We start from the raw sequence: 20,796 nt of genomic DNA on the forward strand, positions 1-20,796 counted from the left end.
GCACGTTCTCTATAGCTTCATGCAATATTTCTGTGGTTGCATGGATAGTGTGGCAAAATTAAAGCAAAGCAGCCTGTACTTTTCATTGCTAATGTGTATTGAAACATATGTAGCCAAGTGAATCCGTGCAAACGGAATAGGATCTATAGTCTTCGTTTACTGCATAAATTCTGCAGCAGGTTTCATGACTTTTTAATACTGCATTCATTTTGTTTCACAAACATACATAAATGAATAGCATTGCTAGTGGTGTTATTTTTGAGCACCAGCAATACCCTTCCCTGTTTCAGAATCAGAAAAAGTACTTAGATAAATGAGTGAGTTTAAAAGTCATTGGACATTTAAGGATATCTCTCACTAATGGTTTGTTTAATTTAACTAAAGTTAATTCTTTCAATGAGATTTCAGGTATTAAGACTGAACTAAAGAATACAATAAATAAATAAATGCAGGGACTACACTAGCTAGGATAAAGATTATAGGATAAAGCAGAAGAAAAATTGTCCTATATTATAGCACATTATAGCTCAACTTTGGAGTTGGAGGTATTGAAAAGCATTGTAATTTTTATTTTTGTTTTGGAGAAATTCTATTAACATTTTAATTTTAGTCATTGCTCATTTCTCATACTCACCACCAGTTCTTCCTTTTATATTGGAAATCCTGATACTATACTTCTCTCTTTCCTGATGTTGTCATAATTGCTGGCATAGTGCCTTGTATGAAGGTTCTCATTGCAGCTGTTTGGCTTCCCTCCTTAGTTTTGTCCCATTACTAGTAAATATCCATTTGAGGTTGCTATTATCCCTTGCACTGTTTCTGACCTTTACCTACAGCAGTTGTTTGGACTATACTCCTTTGCCAGGTGGCATCCATTAAGCTAAAAAAGAATAAGAAGGTGACTTGAGGTGCATAAGAATTTTAGGTAGCAGAGGATATATATCCATCTTGTTTAAGGGTTATATATTTATAATTTGCCATCCCAGCACAACGTGTTGTTGTTTTTTTACAACAGCCTTCCAGCAGAGATTTGCATGGAGTTGAGCACTGACATACATGAGGATCATTAGGCTGGTAGAAATGAGCTTCTGTTCATGGGCACCTCTACCCCATGCAGGAGTTGCACTGTTTACCTCCACATAAGCCATTATTTTTCATGTCAAAGAGCAGCTTCATACTATATGTGGTACATTACTATGTGACTGACTTGTGCTACTCATTCCCATCCTTATTTATAATCTCCAAAGTGACATTCTTGTATCTCCCTTTGTGTTGAATTCATGTACTCCCAGTGAAGGCATAGCTTGCATCTCTCTCCACAAGGGGATATCCCTGAATCTTGCTTTAGAACCAAAGGCAATAGGAAATGTGAGTCTATTCCCTATGCATATAACAACATCCAATGTTCTCAAGACAAAGCTCTGTAGTCCACCCATTGTGGGTATGTGCACACACCTCTCTGATAACAAGAGAACCTTTTGTTTATATGGAACTTCATGTGCACATTGAAGACTTTGGATTGCTGGGATACAAATAATAATCCAATGTGATTCAGGCTGCAATCTTAAGAACACTTATTAAGTAGTAAGCTTCAATGAGCACAGTAAGAATGTCTTCTGAGTAAACATGCCTAGGATTGCATTGATAATCAATCCTGAGTTTTGAGATTTGCAAAATATGTGTTGATACATATTTTAAAATATTTCCGTTATGAAATCTCCCTGTATTTATTTATTTGTTTATTTATAATATATGTCATAGTCATTTTGCATATAAGAAATAATTGGATAAAAATTGCAAGCATAGCTGCCCTTTCTGAAAGGATCAAGCCAGCCAAGTTTCAGGTAAATAGATTCGGGGGGGTGCGCAAGAGCAGCCTTTACAGTTTGGGGGGTTCCATTATTGTGTGGGTAATGGTTATGAAAATTACAATTAAGGAAGTATAGGTGCAGTGTTTTTGTGGAAGTAGAATATTCAGATGGTGGTGGGGGAGTAATTTTCCTTATTTGCCTCCATCATTTTGTTTTTTGGCCATTTTTATGAAAATGTCACATGTCATAAAGGTGGCCCTAGTAAGCAGGGCCGGCGCCAGACTATATTACACCCCAGGCAGGCGCCTTCTGAAGCCGTGCCCCCCCCGCTCACTCGCTCACTCGCCTGCCCACCCACTCGCTTGCTCACTCACTGCTCCCTCCCGCTCCCGGCTTTGAAGCCAGGACGCTGGGGTTGGGGGGCAGGACAGAGGCTTTGAAGCGGCACGCCTGGGTCGCGGAGCCGGAGCACATCACGGGCAAGAGCAGGGCCGAGGCGAGGCACGGCGGCGGTGACGCAGGGTGGGGATGTCGCCACCACGGGCCGGTCCACTGACCCCCTCACAGCCACTGCCGACGCCTCCGGGATGTGAGAAAATGCCGCTGCTGCTGAGGGGCCGCGAGGCTGCCCCCCCCACCGCCTGGCTGCCCCTGCTGCTGCTGCTGCTCCCCCCCGCGGGCCGGTCAGCTGGTTAAAAAAAGAAAAAAAATGAAGCGGCGCGCCTGAAAGTACTGAAGCCTCTGCCTCCAACCCCAGCATCCTGGCTTCGAAGGAGCCAGGACGCTGGGGTTGGGCGGAGACTGGGGTGGCGGCTTTGGAAACAGCACACCCGGAAGCCACTCTAGGAGAGCAGCTTCCGGGTACGCTGTTCAGCGCCCTCGTTTGCTTGGTGCTCTAGGCGGCCGCCTGAGTTGCCTCTATGGCAGCACCAGGCCTGCTAGTAAGGAACCTGCAAAATTTACAGAAGGATAGTTGCTGGGTTTAGGGAGTTATGATGAATGAAAACAGCTTTTTTTTCCTTCCCAATTGGCACAAAAGTCACAGAAATTACAATAGGACCAGAGCATAGATGCATGTGTAGCATAGAGTGGCAGAGGGAGAAGGACTTGAACATCTAGCATTTTTCAAGAAGCACCCAATGGTACCTTCCCAGGCTCCACAGACTCCACCAAAACTTTTTTAACATTCCTGCTCCTGAGAGACAGAACTAGCAAAGAGCACTCAATACTGGGTTGGTCATGCAATCTATTACTTCAGCATCCCTCCGCCAGAGCATGGGGATCAGAGAGCAATGATAAAACCATTCACAGTGATTACAAGTTACAGTCTAATCTCACCCCACCTCCTCCTCTCACCACCAGGTGTTTTCCTTGTATGGAGAGCTTGAAAAGAAATGCATCAAATTTTAGAGACACACTGCAGCATCAGTTGTTTTCCCTACCCTTGTACATGCCAGTCGTGCGACCGGGATTGATCTAATTACATGCACCACGTCGTAGGTTGCCAGTGTACTGTGTGGGCGAAATTCATTTTTACCCACCCCGCAAAGCGTGAATTGTAAGGTGGGTGAAAATGCACTATGCACACACCGGATTCAGACAACATGGCAACCTGCAAACACAAATGAAAGAAACAATTAATTTCCCCAAATCTCACTATAGATTCAGAATGTTGAAACTGAACATACTAGTGAAGATTCATAATATATATACAACAAATATTATGGATGTGCTTCCAATTTGGCTGAATCTCAGGCATCCTACATGGGGCTAGTTCCCTTGTATTCCTCACAATATTCCTGTAAGGTAGTTGTTAGGCCTTAGCTAGACCTAAGGTTTATCCCGGGGTCGTCCCTGCCTGCTCCCGGGATATCCTGTGTGTCATTTACATGAGCAGGGATGACCCTGGGATGATCCCAGGATAAACCTTAGGTCTAGCTAAGGCCTTAGACTAAAAGAGACTGAACGTCATGGCTGTTGTGTTTCCCAAGAACCCCCACCTTATTGGGAGACAATAAAGAGGTCTGCCAAGTAATCCACAAAACTTTACTGAAGCAGTAAATATCTCTTCCCACCTGAAGAGAGTCTAATCTGTAGGAACTTTCCTTTAGGCAAAACTATGCAAACTAAGTGAGACAATTGTCCTTTCAAAAAGAAGAACCAAAAGCCTCTTCCCAGAATGCTTTAACTTCAGGGAGACTGGTTCTGATGCAGCTTCTGACTAGATGCTAGCCGGGCTGACTTTCTCTGACCTTTGTTTAGCTCCACCTGTTGTACTCTAGGATTGGCTAGTATGTCCGTGCCCTCCCCCTCTGAAGAATACTGATTTCCCACTGACTGTGTGTTGTTTACACTTGAGGAGAAGATTCATTCCCAGCTGCTGAAGAGCGCATGAGAGCTGCTTCCTCCACTGGTATAGGCGGGTATGTTTCTGGAGCCATGTCTTCTATTTCAGAATCTGATTCTGATTGATCACCTGAAACTCCTTCCCCCAAGCTAAGAGGAGCAGGGGTAGACATGACAATGGCTAAGCAGAGATTTGAACCCAGAGCTGCCCAATATTTGTCGCACACTCTATCCATGCTGGCTCTTGTACTCTGTTGAGTGTTCGTTACTTGTTGTTCTTATTCATCCCAATGGATGGGATGGTATCAGTTTCAGTGTTGCTTGATCATAATATTTAAGAGATCATACAAATATTTTCCAAAATGGGAATACATTAACAGTGTGATCCTGTGCACATCTACTCAGAAGTAAGTCTTACAGAGTTAAATATGAATTACTACAAGTTATGTTTGTATAGAATTGTTGGGTAAAACAGCAACATCTCTTTCCTCTGGATTATTATGACTAAGGTGTCATCAGACTAGCTTTTTATTGCATGTTCATTACTGGGCACTCATGGATTTTCACGGATCCTAGTCATGTCATCATCTGCATCCTGAGCGCCTCTCACCCCTTCTAACCTTCTTGAAGCATCAAAAAAAGACCCCGGTAAATCCAAATTATTTTTAAGGCAGAACTTGCCACTATCTCCTGCTGTACGCAGGAAAGGTAGTGTGATCAAAACGGCCCACTGAATGGGCTACGTTCACGTTGTTTACTACCTCTTTCGAAAGAGGAAGTAATGAGGGACAAAAGCATGAGTGGAGAAGCAACGGTAAGGAAACACAATTTTCCTCTTTGTAATGACACTCTAAAAAGAGAACAGCTGAACACATTAAATGCTTTTTTATATTGAGAATGGTGTGCTCATTCCATCTGCTGCAGTCTCAACTATTAAACATTATTGACTCAATATAATACAATTGAACAAGTTTTATTTCCCCCCACTGGATAGTACACAGTATCAGAGTAATTGCTCGACTTAATAAACATATACATAGCCACATCTAGTAAATGGAAACTGACACTGATAGGGTGTTTTATTTTGAAATAATTGAGGCAAAAGTTATATAAGATTGTTTCACTAAATGTGTATTTGATGCAACTGGGCAGGAAGGTCTTTAATTTGTATTTATACAATGCAGGTTCACAATGCAGTCCTATGCACAGTTATTCAGAAGTAAATCCCAGTAGGACTTACTCCCAAGTAAGTGTGTGTAGGATTCTAGCCTTAAAGTTGGAAAAAGTATTGAGCCTTGAGTGCCCCCTTGTGTTGAAGAGGCAAATTCTCATATAATGATGAAAAGACATCTAATTCTACTATGTTAAATCGTTTTAATGAAAATTGCTCACACTAGTTGGTGGGTTAAAATTCTTGACTAACTTAACACCAATTTATATTTCCATGTGGCTACACTTTAGCCTCTTTAAATCCAGTCCCCTCCATAAGGCAATCTATTCACCTGTAGCCTCTTCTCCCTGTGGGGAGTCATTGATTTTCACCATTCCATCACAATCCTTTTTTTACCTTTGCTTTGATTGTATATAATGAAATTCATGGTGAGCAGTTACATACAAATAGTTGTAATATTCTTAGTAACCCCTATGCAGTTGGATTTAGAAGGCCACTGCGTGGCTCTTTGAACATGTGAACCATCCCATATCTTGTCTTGAAATGTCATTCAAGATCTTAAGGTGAAGACAAGCATAATATATATATATATATATTTAGTGAGATGGGACCACTTTTCTTTTGAGATTCAAACTCAGGAGAGAGGAAGATACTGCAAATTCAAAGCAGAGGTGGGCACATCTCTGATTTGGTAGTCCCTCTCATATGCCATCTCCCAAACCTCTTCCCTTGTGGAGCAGTTTTGCGTATTTATTTATTTATTTTTTATTTAAAACATTTATATCCCGCCCTATAGCAATAAGATCTCAGGGCAGCATACGGATAAATACAGGTATATGAACCAACAACACCTACACTTTTATTTTAATTAACAAGGCAATAAATGAACAGATAAACACATAAACATTAATACAATATACAACTGGACAACCTGAAGTTTAGGAAGAGGCACAGGATTGATATCTGAGCCAGAATTTGATTTAGTGGTATGCAGTCTGTCTTTTCAGCCATATAACCAGGAGAAAGTTGGGTTCATGCTACGACTGGCATGTTGTGAGTGTTCTCTTTTTATTTTACATCTGTCTTATCTTTGCTTTTCTGTAACCTATAATGACTATGATTTTTGTATTTTTTTTTTAAAGTTTGCAGCTTAGAACCAGAAAATGTTCAAGCTGATCCAAAGAACTATACCAGCCTTCTGGTTACCTGGGAAAGGCCAAGAGTCGTGTATGACACAATGATTGAAAGATTTGCAGTATTTTACCAACAGTTAGAAGGAGAAGACCAGACAAAGCATGAATTTCTAACAGATGGGTATCAGGACTTGGTAACTGACCTCTTTAACGGTTTTCTACAAAAGCAGAGATAGTAAATCACTTACAAATATTTATTGTGAGGCATTGAACTTTCTCAGACAACTTGAACGTTTTTGCACTAATGAGACCACTACCATGCTGGTTGTGTTATATTGTTCTCTTTGAAATACTTCAATTTTTTTTTAAAAAAACATAGCATTTATTAACAGTAGAAATCATTGCAATGATATGTGGCAAAATATTTCCATTACCTAAAGATAACCAATAATGCAAGTGGGAAAGGGATAGCAACAGTGACGAGCATTGTATTCATGTATATCACCTATGGTGATATATCTAGCTCAATGCACTCCTCTTATGCCAACTTTGGACCAAACTAGATATGACAGGGCCATCAATCAAGTGCCACCCCCACTCAGTGGGCCACCCACATTCAGATATAAAGCGGGGTGAAGATCTTGCTTTAACAATAAAAGGAACACATGGGAGAGGGTCACTGAACCCTCCATCTCCACCCTTAACTCCCCACCCTTACTTACTTCAGAGACTTTTCTCTCTTCCTAGTTCTGATACTGGAAGCAAACCATGAATGGGAAAAAAATCAGCTAGGGAAATGGAGTGGGGCAAGGTGAGATGTGCAAAGGTTTAGGATTTGGTTCTTTGCTCATACACATTCCTTTTACTGTGAAAGGAAGAATGCTCCGTTCAACACTTTATATATGAATGGGCCTCATACGTGAAAAGAAACAAGTGTCCATCACTTTCAAGTCTAGTTTGGTGATAAGTGATATGAATTCATTTTATTTGGTGCAAAACAGGTGCAATACAACCAGTAGCTTTATCTGTTGTCAGTGGAATCAAATATTTTATTTTATTTTATTTTATTTATTGCATTTATATACTGCCCCATAGCCGAAGCTCTCTGGACGGTTTACAAAAGTTAAAAACAGTGGACATTAAAACAGATATACAAAGTTTAAAAACATAAAAAGCATAAAAACACAGTATCCTTATAAAAACAGCTATTCTGGGTCCGTTAAAAACAAACTAACTCAGCATGTTGTTAAATGCTGTTAAATGCCGGGGAGAAGAGAAAGGTCTTACCCTGGTGCCGAAAAGATAACAATGTTGGCGCAAGGCGAGCCTCGTTGGGGAGATCATTCCATAATTAGGGGGCCACCACTGAAAAGGCCCTCTCCCTTGTTGCCATCCTCCAAGCTTCCCTCGGAGTAGGCACTCGTAGGAGGACCTTAGATGTAGAGCGCAGTGAATGGGTAGATTCATGTCAGGAGAGGCGTTCCGTCAGTTATTGTGGTCCCAAGCCGTGGGATCTCAGTGTCCAATAACATGTATATCTAATACATAAAAAGGAATATTTGAATCTCAGGACTATTTATTAATATCTAACATATATACACAGGCAGACAATGTCCCCTCTACAGGAGGTAATGCTACAGATAATATTATGGAGTCTACAGTCTTATGCCCATGTACCTGAGTGTAAGCTCCATTGAACTCAATTGGATTTCTTTTGAGTAAACATGTATAGGATTGTGCTTTTAAATTGTTTCTGAGGGATAATTATTTGGGGGTGGGTGGGCTCTGGCCCTTGAATTATTATAGTTGGGATGGTTCTTGGATTTGCCTTCCTTGAATATTTGCCTTCCAAGGACCATTTCCACTGGTGGAGCACTGGAGGATGTGATCTTTGCCAATTTCTTTCTCCCATTGTAATCCACTATCTCAAACACCACTGAAAATCTTCTCCAGAGAGTTGGGGGACTCTCTGGAAGAGCATGGGAAATAGCACTGTGTGGTTTAGGGGGAGGGGAAAACAGTGAAGATCACCCTAACCACAATGGCTGGAGTGTCCTCAGTGGAATTCCATTCAGGAAGTGCCCATGTTGTTGGGAAGAAGTGCTGGAACCAACCCTTATTTTATCATTGATTTTATAATTTGATATTTTATTTTGAGTTATGTCCATAGCCTTGGTTATCTTAGAAATAGGATAGAAAGGCGGCATAAGAATGTCCTGATAAATAAAAAAATACATAGCACTACATGACAGTACTGTTCTAGTACTATAGCTGGTATAATAGTTTTCCATGTACCATTATGGCCTTATCCACTATTTTGCTGCTTGACTGTATCCCTGACAACACATGATATACCACTAGTATTTTAAATTTAATCAGTCAATTACTGTGTATATGATTGCATTTGCATTGTCAGTTAGAAAAGACAGGGACGTATATATTTACCACAGTGGTTATAGAGCTAATTTGAACATGCTGAGCCCAAAGGCAAGGACAGAAGAAAAGGTGTACTGAACATGAATAATTCACATCTGTTGCTTCTCATCTTGCCTAGAAGCAATGAAGTCATTCTGGAGGAAAATGAACCATCCACAGATCCTCCTGAACTTTTTCTAACATTAAGGAAATTCTAGTGTTAATAAGTCCTATGATCACCTTAACATTGATCCTCTGATTTTAATAAGAGGCACAGGGGTAATCTACTTATCAGTATATTTCCAAGTGCTGGTTTAGTGCTGTTTTTGGCTTTCAAAGCCTTAAATGGTTTGGGACCAAATTATTTGAGGGACTGCTTCACCCATATCAGCCTGCCTGTACTTTAATTTCAAAAACAGAGGCCCTTCTCATTTGCCCACCTGTGAGGGAACTTAAGTGGCTGACTACATGAGAGGGACTTTTCTGCTGTGGCCCTACACCTTTGGAATAAGTTGCCATCAGGTATCTGTCAAGGCCCAGCATTGCAGACTTTTAGGAAGGCCCTAAAAACCAACTACACCATTCTGACCTTCCCCTGATTATGTTTTATCGGACTGGGTTGTAGCTGCAGTTGTATGTGGTAGGTTTTGTTTCTATGCTGGTGTTGTTTTTCAGGACGCTTGGTGCCAGTTGCTCTTTTTACGGTTTTTATTATCATATTAGTTTTTATTATGTGAGTTTTATTGTTGTTTGTTTGCTTCTTTGAGAGGGCTCTTGTCCCAAAAGTAATCAAGAAATACTTTAAATAAAATAAAAAATAAAAAATAAAATAGTTACTCCTCTGAAGCAACTTGATAGCCATTATGCAGTTTCAAAGTTTCGAGGGCCTGCAGTCTACAAATCACTAAAGCCAGTGGTTCTCAGAGCTTATTTTTGCAATAATTAGTTTATTTACTTTTTTGTATGTTCAATGTGGTTATCAATTCAAAATAATGCAACAATTAAAATCACTGACAACCCCCACCCCAATTATAGTTCATAACATAAACCTGAAGTAAACTAAACATATAAACTCTGAAAGCTAATTTAATAACAGGTGATTTACGCAATGTTGTGTGAAGGAAAACAGAGTTTCCCTGCTTACTCCTATTTAAATGTCCTTCTGGATGTTTCCCCGGGCTTTCCTGTGACTGGGTTGACACATAATATTTAAAAACCACTTATACTATGCATTAGCTATATGTGCACAGCATCTCTGGGTCAGCATCATAGATTGCTGGAGGGCCACTGGTGCTCAAGTGGAGATATTGGCTTCAATCCTGGGTACTCGTAAGCTGCTGAACTTTTTCGATTTAAGATTATCCGGTGCTGGGTGGCTGCAGCACGGAAGGGATCCTCTCTGTGCGCCATCTACCCTGTTTTTTTTGGCTAGATGTCTGAAAGTGGGATGGTGGAGGCTGTGTGGCACTTAAGAAGCTGTCTAAACCAGCTTCCATGGTCTCTTCCCCTCTCCTCCCCCAGGACCTCCCCCTTTTCACTTTTTCCATAAAAAGAGGCAGTGGTAGCTGCTACAGTTCAATCCGAACTAGCTGTGAGAGGGAGTGGGTAGGGGGCATGTTTCCTGGCTCCAAGCTTAGAGCGCTGTCTATGGCCTCGGCACCAGAAAACCAAAAAATCCTATGTCCTCCCAGATACTGTTTAGGGGATATAGGATTAGTCCCTAACTTGAGGAAGTTCAGAGAAGGCAAATTTCTCATCCTCCCCTGCCACCTGCACCCCCTCAATCTCTCTGGAGGGTAAGGAGCTCTCCTGAATAGCACAGGAAACTGCAGAAGGAGGAGAAATCATCATAAAACTTAAGTTATCAATAGAACATCCAATTATAAGTGTGCATAAAAATATTTCTCATGTATTTCTCATGTGTAATTAATAAAGTTGATTGGTTGTTATCCTTTCAGGGGGCCATTCTGAATAATCTGCTGCCTAATACAAGTTACGTTCTTCAGATAGTTGCTGTTTGTGCTAATGGTCTCTATGGGAAGTACAGTGATCAAGTGATTGTTGATATGCCTTTAGATGATCCAGGTAAGTGCACAAATATATATTTTTAGTAGAAATCCATAACAATCTTTTATTTGCAAACCAGCTGAAAATACAGTGCAACCTGATTTCAGTATCAATGTTTTTCATTTGAAATTCTGGCACTTTTTAAAAATGTTTGCACTAGACATATTATTATTTTAGATTAAAAACCATAATATGGGTGGGGTACAACCACTTTGATTATGGTTTTAGCTTCCACTTAATAAGGTATATCAACATTCATTTACTAAATTAATGAATGAGGCTCAAATTCAAATTCCTAGCTGTTCCAATTCCTGTTTAACTATGAACTAGCTGGATAATCAATTTCATATGGTATTTGTGAGAGCATATGAGATAAAAACATTGATTTTTTTTGTATGTTAAAGAACAACCAGTGAATTAGTAACACAGAATTACCAAATATTTTTCCATTGATTTTGAAATCTCATTGCATGTTGCTTCTTTAAAGTGTGAGTACAGTGCAAATGTGGTGATGGAATTCCCTTGCTTCTTAATGATGGACTGCAAAAATCAAAAGAACTAACTATGACATTTTGCTTATTTCATAGCTCTGGGTTTTTTTCCTTACATAAGACATAGTATTAGTTGTTTGATCTCAAGATGTTACCTTAATTCTGGATAGTTCCTGCAAAAAGCCAACCGCACCACCCCTGCATTTAAGCTAGTATCCTAACCTATCCTATCGATTTCCTCTTTTCCCTCCTGCAAAGGGACCCAACTATCCTACTTGCCTGGTATCCTATGCACCTTCGACTTAATAAAATTTACAAATCACTTTAACATATGATCTTTGTTTACTTTTTGAACATGCTATGTTGACTTAGCATATGAGATAGGGCCATGATTCCCAGCTTGTAGAACAGAAGACAGTAGCTTCTAAGAACTTTGTGGGTGTGTTAACAGACTGAACACAGTAGATTCTGGAGACAATGCAGCACAAATAGTTTAGAAAGTACAATGCATTTCATTCAGGGCCATGGGCAGACATGTGAAAAGCCTATTTGCTACCTATTTTAACAGATATTTTAAAAATCACAGATAGAAAATGACATAATTTAGCTAGACATTAGTTCACTGTGGTTGCAATAGAGTCTAGTAATACTTCACAAATTTTCCTGAAATGAACAATGTTGTTGAAGTTCTTTACTCTTAAAATATAAATGAAAGTTCGTTGATTTTTCCCCTTAGGATTTCATTCGTCAGGATTTTTTTTCTTTTGGTTTTAAATCATCTTTCTGTATTATTCTAACTGTCTGGGTGAAGGATTTATTCTGTCTGAATAATTATTCAAACACTGTAAAAACATAGAGAGAGTGAAATAGAAAGGAAACATTCTAAAACACAAGAATTTGAAGCCAAAATTATCTTTTTCAGTAATGATAACCATGCTTCTCTTTAATTAAAATAAAGGTTGTTTGAAAAGTCTACTGAAAGATTGTAATATCTATTGGGGACCTGCAGTATTCAGTATTTTCAATGGATATCTAAAATTTTCATTACAAACAATTTAGAAGCCAGGGAATATCATCATTATTTTATCCCTAGCCTCCTAACCATCAGAAAGTAACAGGTAAGAACATTTTTAACATGTGATAATGTTGTATACCTGCTTTTGCTTCTACATCTAAATTGCTTCTTTACATGTTACTAATTTGCTTGCAAAACCATAGTTTTCCCTTTTATTACTGGACATAGAATATGTAGTATATACTATGGCTCTTTTTCACCATGTCCTTAAATTCACTGCCAGTATAATCCTTAAACTACTTATTCTGGAATAGGCTTGATGCAGTATTATTTTAGTGCAACTTCAGTGAGGCTGACAGCTTGAGGATTGCAACACTGGTAGCCTGACGTTTTAAAAAATCTGTGTGGCTGTGATCTATAAATGTAAGAGACAGCACATGCTCATCCAAAGTCAAGTCTTATAATCCAAATTTATTTATTTGTTACATTTCTATTCTGCCTTTTCATTCAAGGACCCCATGGCAACATACATGATCCCTCCGCTTTCCATTTTTATCTTCACAACAACCCTGTGTGGTATGATAGGGTGAGAGTTAGTGACTGGCCCGATGTCACCCACAGTGAGCTTCATGGCTGAGGGCTTTTCTACACAGGCACTATATTGCATGCTTGTGATTGGTCACCAATGGAAATTAGCAGGGTCGTTTACACGATGTCATCAACCTCCAGTGCTTTCCCCCCTTTATCCTGCTTTCAAAAAGATCAGAGATAATGCGAAAGGATTTTATTTTGATCTATTAGTTGTGTGAAATGTCAGCATCGCCCTCTAATGACAGTGCCATCTAGTGGCTGTAAATTGAAACACACAGAAACATATAGAACTTGCCAAGGAAGGACTTTGTTCTATTCGGAGCACGTATCCACCATGTGAAGGAGCCCATTGTAATCTCACAAAAAACTGAAAGCAGAAAACCCCGGTAAGGATGCGTGTTCTTTGCTTAATATAAAGAAGCTGTTTGTGGGCACTTGAACCCAGGTCTCCCGGTTCCTGTCCAGTACTCTAACCACTATGCCACACTGACTTTCTTAAGACATACATACCTGGTATTAGCCATATTAAGGGAGTGGGGTGGAAAAGGCAGCCAGGTACCCATCTTGTACTTTCCTTTTTTCCCACTTCTACTATTACTAGCTTGGGAAGGCTAAATCAAGGGAACGGTGTAGGGGAAGAGTTAAATCTCCCTTCTTTCAGTGCTGCAGCTGCCATCGATTTCCCTCCTCTCCCTGGTAGGTTCTTAATAAGCAAAGGAAAAAGTGTCTGGAGGTCTGATCATGGATCTCCGGTGTCACATATAATCTGGCCCTTAATCATAACTGCTCCAACACTAAACACAAATTGCTTTTTAAACCTCCACCCGCACATCCATTCCCTATTATACAGAAGTGATTTGAAAATACGAGAGAATGCTGACCATACAGGAAGGAGTCTTGCTGATAAATGAGTTCCTTCTGGTCCATCAATCATTGTTATACCATCACTATATAGATCCCTACTTTTCTTCCAAATGCTTTTCCAAATCCTCAAAATTAGCATCTCAGAATTAATCGTACCTGAAACCAGGAAAAAGGAGCATTATTCATTAAATCCATCACAACCTGTAGACAAAAACTTGTAGCCCAGTGAAACTGGTTTCTTTGGGTTTTTTAAATGGATTGGCATATAATTTATTAAGCAGTCATGGAAGTTATTATATTATCTCTTACAAAAGTGGTATTTCTATCAGATTAAAATATTAGTTTATATACTGAATGTTTTGTTTTATAGAAATTGAATTTCCTGAATTGACTGAAACTGAAGATTATGAGGTATTGTATAACCATGTACTTCACTTGTCTTGTTGCTGCCAAAGATATATCCCTTGAGTTTAACAGAATATGCAGTATGAATATTTTGAGTTTTAAATTAAAAGATTAAATTATCTTTCAAGTTTTCAGATGCCAAGATCACAAGCTCAGCTTGGCCTACAGCAGTCTAAAAAAGTATTTCAAATTACACTGCGGCATTAACAGTGACTATCAAAGCAAACATAACCTCCTCCCTATCAGAGTTTGCATTCATATGTATATAACAAATGTTACAGCAGCTTGCAGGAATTAAAAGTTATAGGGGTTACGTATCTGCTGCCAAAAATAGCAGTGCCATCCATGTTTCTGTCCCTTCTGACTATGTTTCTCTGGGCATGGCTAAATGAGGGGATTAGAGGGGTATGATCTCACGATTTTATGATCGCGAGATCGTCCCCCTTGTCTACATGCGGTGCATGACATCACGGCCGCCATTTTGGATTTGTTTTTGTTAAAGGAAAATGAGCGCTTGAGCGGTTTAAAAAAAAACCGAACAAACCTCGCTCCACTCCACCACCGATGGGCACAGAGCTTCTGAGGAGCTCCGTGCCTGGTTCCCAGCTCCTCGCGTTTACTCACGAGGAGCCAGGACAAAACAGCGATGGCGGGCCACAGGTTCCACAGTCTCGGTATCATCCCAAGACCACAGAAAAATTGGAATTAAACTGTAGGGCGATATCCTGGGCCAAGGGAGGGATCTTCCCTCCCTGCTGCCGGGATGCCCTGTGCGTCATGTGGTCACACAGGGAAGATCCCAGGGCGATCACCGGGATATCGCCCCGTCCAGCCATGCCCTCTGTCTTGCCCACTTCATTGGCTACCGTTTCTAGGGGCAAGAGAACTTGGAGTGCAATGATATTACATCATACAATTTGCATTAATAGCCATTAGCAAGGAAGAGAAGCAAAAAATGTAGTTGCGGTGGAGGTGGTGATTTTTATGGAATTCTGGAAATCCATGAAAATTGATATTTTCATTGGAATAAGCCAAAACTCCTAAACTGGAATTGTCTGTATATATTGCCTACCATTGGCATTCTCTCATCGTAAGTTGAGTTAAATTAGATGTAATTTTTTTAAGCCAAGGAGATTATAAATTCCAGTTAAATTCCAAATTAATAGTAATACCTAACTTACACTTCATAAAAAAAAGTTTTAATTTGAATTGCTATTTTTCTGCAAAAATTTATGGAAATGCAAATTCATTGATGCAGTATTTATTTTATTCAGATATTAACTCAGAAAACACTGACTATGTTTCATGTGTGTCTCTGTGTTGTTGCTTTTAAAGGAGGAAGATGAAATGGAACAAGCAAGGGCAGGGGTGGGTGAAGAAGCTGCTGTAATTGCCGGCACAGATAGTGTGACAAACCAAATAAGGAAAAAAGAGTTCCAGTTTACTACATCTACCTACAGTCAGGAGAGAATGGGGACACAATTCAACGAAGCAGGAACGCACAGATACTTAGCAAGAGAAGAAGACTCACATGGAAAAAATGGTCATTCCAAAGCAATTTTTCATCCAACTTCTCAGCCTCTCGTAGAAGTACCAAAGGAAGAAGAGGATGATTCTATGGAAACTCAAACAGCGACTACAATTGTTCCGCCAACAAGCGGCTCCACCAAAGGTAATGGGGAAGAATATGCACATACTTTTTCTGACAATGAGGCAACAAGAGCATCTGCTGCTGATAGTAATGAAGATGATATAGAGGTGTCCGCTTTTAAGCCTGATCTAGACACTGCTGACTCTTGGGGTTCCATTCCTACCACCTCTGCTACATGGTTAGTTACTGTGGAGACGTCCCAGGAAAACATCTTTAGTTCAGGAAGCCCAGAAATAAGCATGCATGATGATCTCTCTCAAGACAATGTTAGAATTCTCTCAGAAGATATTGCACTTCCAAGAGCTGAAGATTCTGCAGAAAAAATACCTGCAGTCAATGGAAATTTGTGGTATCATAATGGCACAAATATTACTGCTGTTCCATTGGATAGTAAGCAGCTTTTTCACATTAGTTCCCCAAATCCTACAACAGTACCGTATCCCAATGGCCCCATTGTGTCACAAGATACTTCCATTGAGGATATAGAATTGCCACATTCTTCTACCTTTGCTTTCTTCCCTACTGAGTTGTCATCTTACTCTGTCCCTTCAAATTCTGAAGAACACGGCTCTGCTTCTGCTGCCAGTGAGGTACTGTCTCAGACAACTCAACCAGTGTATAATGGTGAGATACCACTTCAACCTTCATACAGTAGTGAAGTGTTTCCTCTAGTCACCCCTTTATTGTCTGACACTCAGATGCTCAACACTTTCCCTGCTACATCAAGTAGTGATGTGACCTTGCATGCTACACCTGTATTTCCCAGTGTTGATGTGTCATTTGAATCCACCCTGTCTTCCTATGATGATGTACCTTTGCTTCCATTTTCCTCTGCTTCCTCCAGTAGTAAAATGTTTCACCATCTGTATATGGTTTCTCAAACATTTCCACAAGCTACTCCAGCTGTTGAGACTGATAAGGTGCCCCTGCATGCTTCTTTGACATTGGCAGAGGGTGGCGTATTAATGCAATCAAGCCTTGCTCAGTTTTCTGATGTGACATCACATCAGATGGTACGTGCTGCTTCAGAGACAATGATATTTGGTCATAATAGAACTCACTTGTCTCAAGTTGAACCATCCAGCATTGATTTAAATATGCATGCACTGTCTACAATGTCTGAACTTGCTTTATCTAGTAATGTGGTCTCTCTTCAAACTGTTGCTGCTTCCTATTATACTTCAGAATTTCTGCATGAGTCTGTTGGCACATTTCATCAGGGTCCGTTATTTAGCAGCTATAGCAATGTGCTGATGCATAAGCCTTCTTCTGCAATCTCGCAAGCTGACACTTTGCTGCAGCCTACATACTCTCTTTCTAGTGAAATGGATTTGTCTGAAGCATATTCTGGTAGTGAGTCCCTTTTGCCTGATACAGAAATTTTGTCGGTGTTTAAAGCTTCTTCATGTGATTCTTCAGGTGAATTGATATGCAGCACACCTGGTGATGTTGAGATGCCTCACAAAAATGATGTAATATATGGATATGACAAAGAACTGCAAATTTCTTCTTCTTTCAGTGAAATGGCTTCTCCTGCTGAAAGTGAAATGACTGAACTTCCAACAACAGTTTCTCATGATGAGATTACTAAGCAGGATACAACTTTACAAGAAATCCTCATTACTGTTTCTAGTGCAAAGGGAATCCTTCCAGTATCTGTTACTAAAGTGTTTGGTTATGATGTTAGTAAATTTGCAGAAAATCATGTTCCTGTTCAGCCTTTGCATGTTACAACAGCCTTTGATGACACTTTGCTTAAGCCTGTGCTTAGTGCAATCTCACAGCAAGCTTTCTCTACCCCTGCTTCTAGCGAAATATTGTCTCCTTCCACTCAGCAGTTTTTTAATGAGGCTTCAGCTACATTAAATAATAATGCATTGCTGCAAACGTCCTTTCAGTCTTCTTCTGATGATAAACTGCTTAGAACATCTGTAATTGTGTCTAGTGATCCAATATTGATTGAAAAAAGCACAAGGGCAGATAATGGTAGTTCTATATTTGACCAAATATTGCACCAAATGGCACTAGATTCTGCTGCGAATAAAACAATGTTGCATTCTACATCAGCACCATCTGCTGTAAATACATCACACACTGCCAGTAATCCCACAGATTCACCAGAAGGTTTAACTGTTGCATATATAAGTGATGAATACATTTCACCCAGGTTGCTTAACAATGAAGATATACACCAAGTTGCTCCTTCACTGTACAGTAATGATCGGTCAACCAGTTTAGAAAATAAAAGTGCCTTTGCCCTCAAAGCAGGGAACGCAGTGACTATCCCTATCTTGCCAACTGATATGTTACCAAATACAGCTACGTCTGCTAACAGTCATAGTCTTTCAAGTGTTTCTCAAAAGGATGAGTTTTTCACTTTTTCCTCCAATACTAATATTGTTGATATTACTGTTCCTGTGCCTGAAATCATTTCTGATTCTATTCAGCCTGTTTTTACAAATATACCAGATACGCCTATTTCTGGTACAGCTAATTTTCCCAGCACTGAAAGCGGTAAAATTTTATTAGTTCCTGGTAAAGTAACCACTGAATTATACACCACAGCCAGTTCTGATACTGATTTGTGGTCATCTGTTGTTGATGATGATTATGATGAGTATGATAGTGGCTTACCTGTAAATGGTTGTCATACATGCATTACCCATAGAGAAACTCAGGAGGAGGTAGATGAGCCAGATACTCAGGTAAACAGTGCGAACAATCAGCATAACTTAATTATAAATTCACATTTTCAAATTTCTGAAGAAAAAGAAGAAAAGAAAACAATAACTGCTTTATCAGACTATATGATAACCCATGAGATGGACCAACTGAAACATACACCAGTCCCAGCAGTGGCGTCGAACATGAAGACTAAGAAACACAGTAATCCAGCCATATTGGATAACCACATTCAGACTCTTAGTGTTCCAAAGGCACCAGAATCTAAATCATGGGCAGTTTTTACAAGTGATGAAGAGAGTGGTTCTGGTCAAGGTACCTCAGATAGTATTAATGATAATGAGACTTCAACAGATTTCAGTTTTTCTGATGTTAATGATCGTGACTCTGAGGGCGTAGCTGAAGCAGATAACTCAGAATTATCTTCTGGATCACAACAGTCATCAGTAGCACCAATTCCTAGTGATCACTCATCAGTATTCAACGTTTCTGAGGCAGGTTAGTTATGGCCATCTATTGCATAACTTGCATATCTGTAGCATTCTTCTGCCATTGGCTATGAATGGAAAATCATAAACATATATGTGAATTGTGGGAATGAGCAGTATTTCAGTAACAGGCATGGTGTAAGAGGGAAATGGAGGGGACCTAAAGCAAGTCCCTTATATATGCAACAACATATTCAAAACTTCCAGCTAGTTTTAAATTTTAGATTTGCTCTCAGTTATGAGACCATAAAAGTACTATGTCCCACTGTAAGGATATGTTTAGACCATAAATTGAGCCCTATCCAGATGTTATGCTTAAATAGGGTACAATAACATACATTAGAGTCACAGGGCCATGCCCCAACATCCTTATGCATGCCCTACTCACAAAGTCTCCAGTTTTCCTGATTTGAGCAGGGAGGTCTGCAAAGGGCTTCTTCTCATGTTTGCTTGAATGCAAGTAGACCCCTTTGCACGATTGGAAACCCAGATAAAACATACAAGTAAACATGAGAAGAACCACCTTGCAGCCATCCCTACTCAACAGAGGGAAGTCATGTACTTTGAGGGTGGGCCAGCAGACACAAAGGCATTGGGGAGGGTTGGTGTGCCCACCCCCATCCCTTTTATGTGTGTTAGTGTACCCTATTTAGGCATAACAGAACTCTATTTTCCAAAGTTACTGACATTTTATAATTAAGCTGCAATCCTATACATGCTTACCTGGGTAAGTTCACACTTTTAATGTGAACTTACCCAATTTTCCACTTTTGAATCAATACACAAACTGAGCCTAAATTCACACTTCTCTGAATATTGCAATGACATTCTCCAAGCCAAAAAAAACCCTACATATAAAAACTTGTACATTAATGAAAATAATAGTCAGAAGTATATTAGGACAATTGCTTTCAAAAATGTGTATATTAACTCAAATTAACTCAAATTAACTCAAATTTCATACAAAACATATTGTATATATTAGGGGAAATGTGCATAAAACTGCAAGAAAGATATCTCAAACTTCAGGGCAAACCGAATTTAAGATTGGAAACATTCTCAGCATTTGGGCTGAACCCAATTTAAGATTAGAAAAATGAGAAACTCAGAAAAACTCAAAATTTACAGATTCATCCATCTCTAGGAGTAAGTCCCAGTGGGACTTTCTTGTCAGTACATCTATGGGATTGCACTGTTAAATTTACTGCAGTTGGACCCATGGCAGCTATTATTATTATTATTATTTATTTATATAGCACCATCAATGTACATGTAGATAGTATAGTTTTAATGGTTTAACACCTAAGAACATTTCCACTTACTGAAAGATTCAGAAGTTATGTATGGCCTGAAGGCATGGTTTTAATTATTTATTATTGTGATTTTTAATTATGTTTTGTTGCATATTCTTCAAGTAACATGATATCAAGTAAGGTATGATGAAAAATATTTCATCAATATGTGGTAATCTCAGTTAGAGAAATACACATTTTCATAGATTTAGTACAGCTATCTTAATAATAATGCATTTCCTTGTGTAGATGTGAAAAACATGCAAAATCTGAATTTTCCAAGTTCCACCAAGTCTTACTGTGTACTCAAATCAAAAGTTTTATTTGTGCTGTCACATACTAACTAAAAATGTGAAAGATACTTGAAATTGAGC

General features: G+C 39.4%; 1 protein-coding gene across 3 annotated transcripts in view; it reads left to right on the plus strand.

Annotated features, from left to right (window-relative positions):
• The window catches only part of PTPRZ1 (protein tyrosine phosphatase receptor type Z1), a 134,361-nt gene that overhangs the window by 73,809 nt on the left and 39,756 nt on the right, over window positions 1-20,796 (plus strand). For 2 of the 3 annotated variants that reach the window (XM_063134069.1, XM_063134070.1), the window contains exons 9-12: window positions 6,471-6,655; window positions 10,835-10,961; window positions 14,275-14,315; window positions 15,645-19,140. In XM_063134069.1, the coding sequence (XP_062990139.1) occupies window positions 6,471-6,655; window positions 10,835-10,961; window positions 14,275-14,315; window positions 15,645-19,140 (3,849 nt within the window). The remainder of the gene's footprint in view (window positions 1-6,470; window positions 6,656-10,834; window positions 10,962-14,274; window positions 14,316-15,644; window positions 19,141-20,796) is intronic. The other variant, XM_063134071.1, reaches the window with a different exon arrangement.

This window comes from Elgaria multicarinata, chromosome 9 (assembly GCF_023053635.1).
Source record: "Elgaria multicarinata webbii isolate HBS135686 ecotype San Diego chromosome 9, rElgMul1.1.pri, whole genome shotgun sequence".
In the NCBI taxonomy this organism is placed as follows: domain Eukaryota; kingdom Metazoa; phylum Chordata; class Lepidosauria; order Squamata; family Anguidae; genus Elgaria; species Elgaria multicarinata.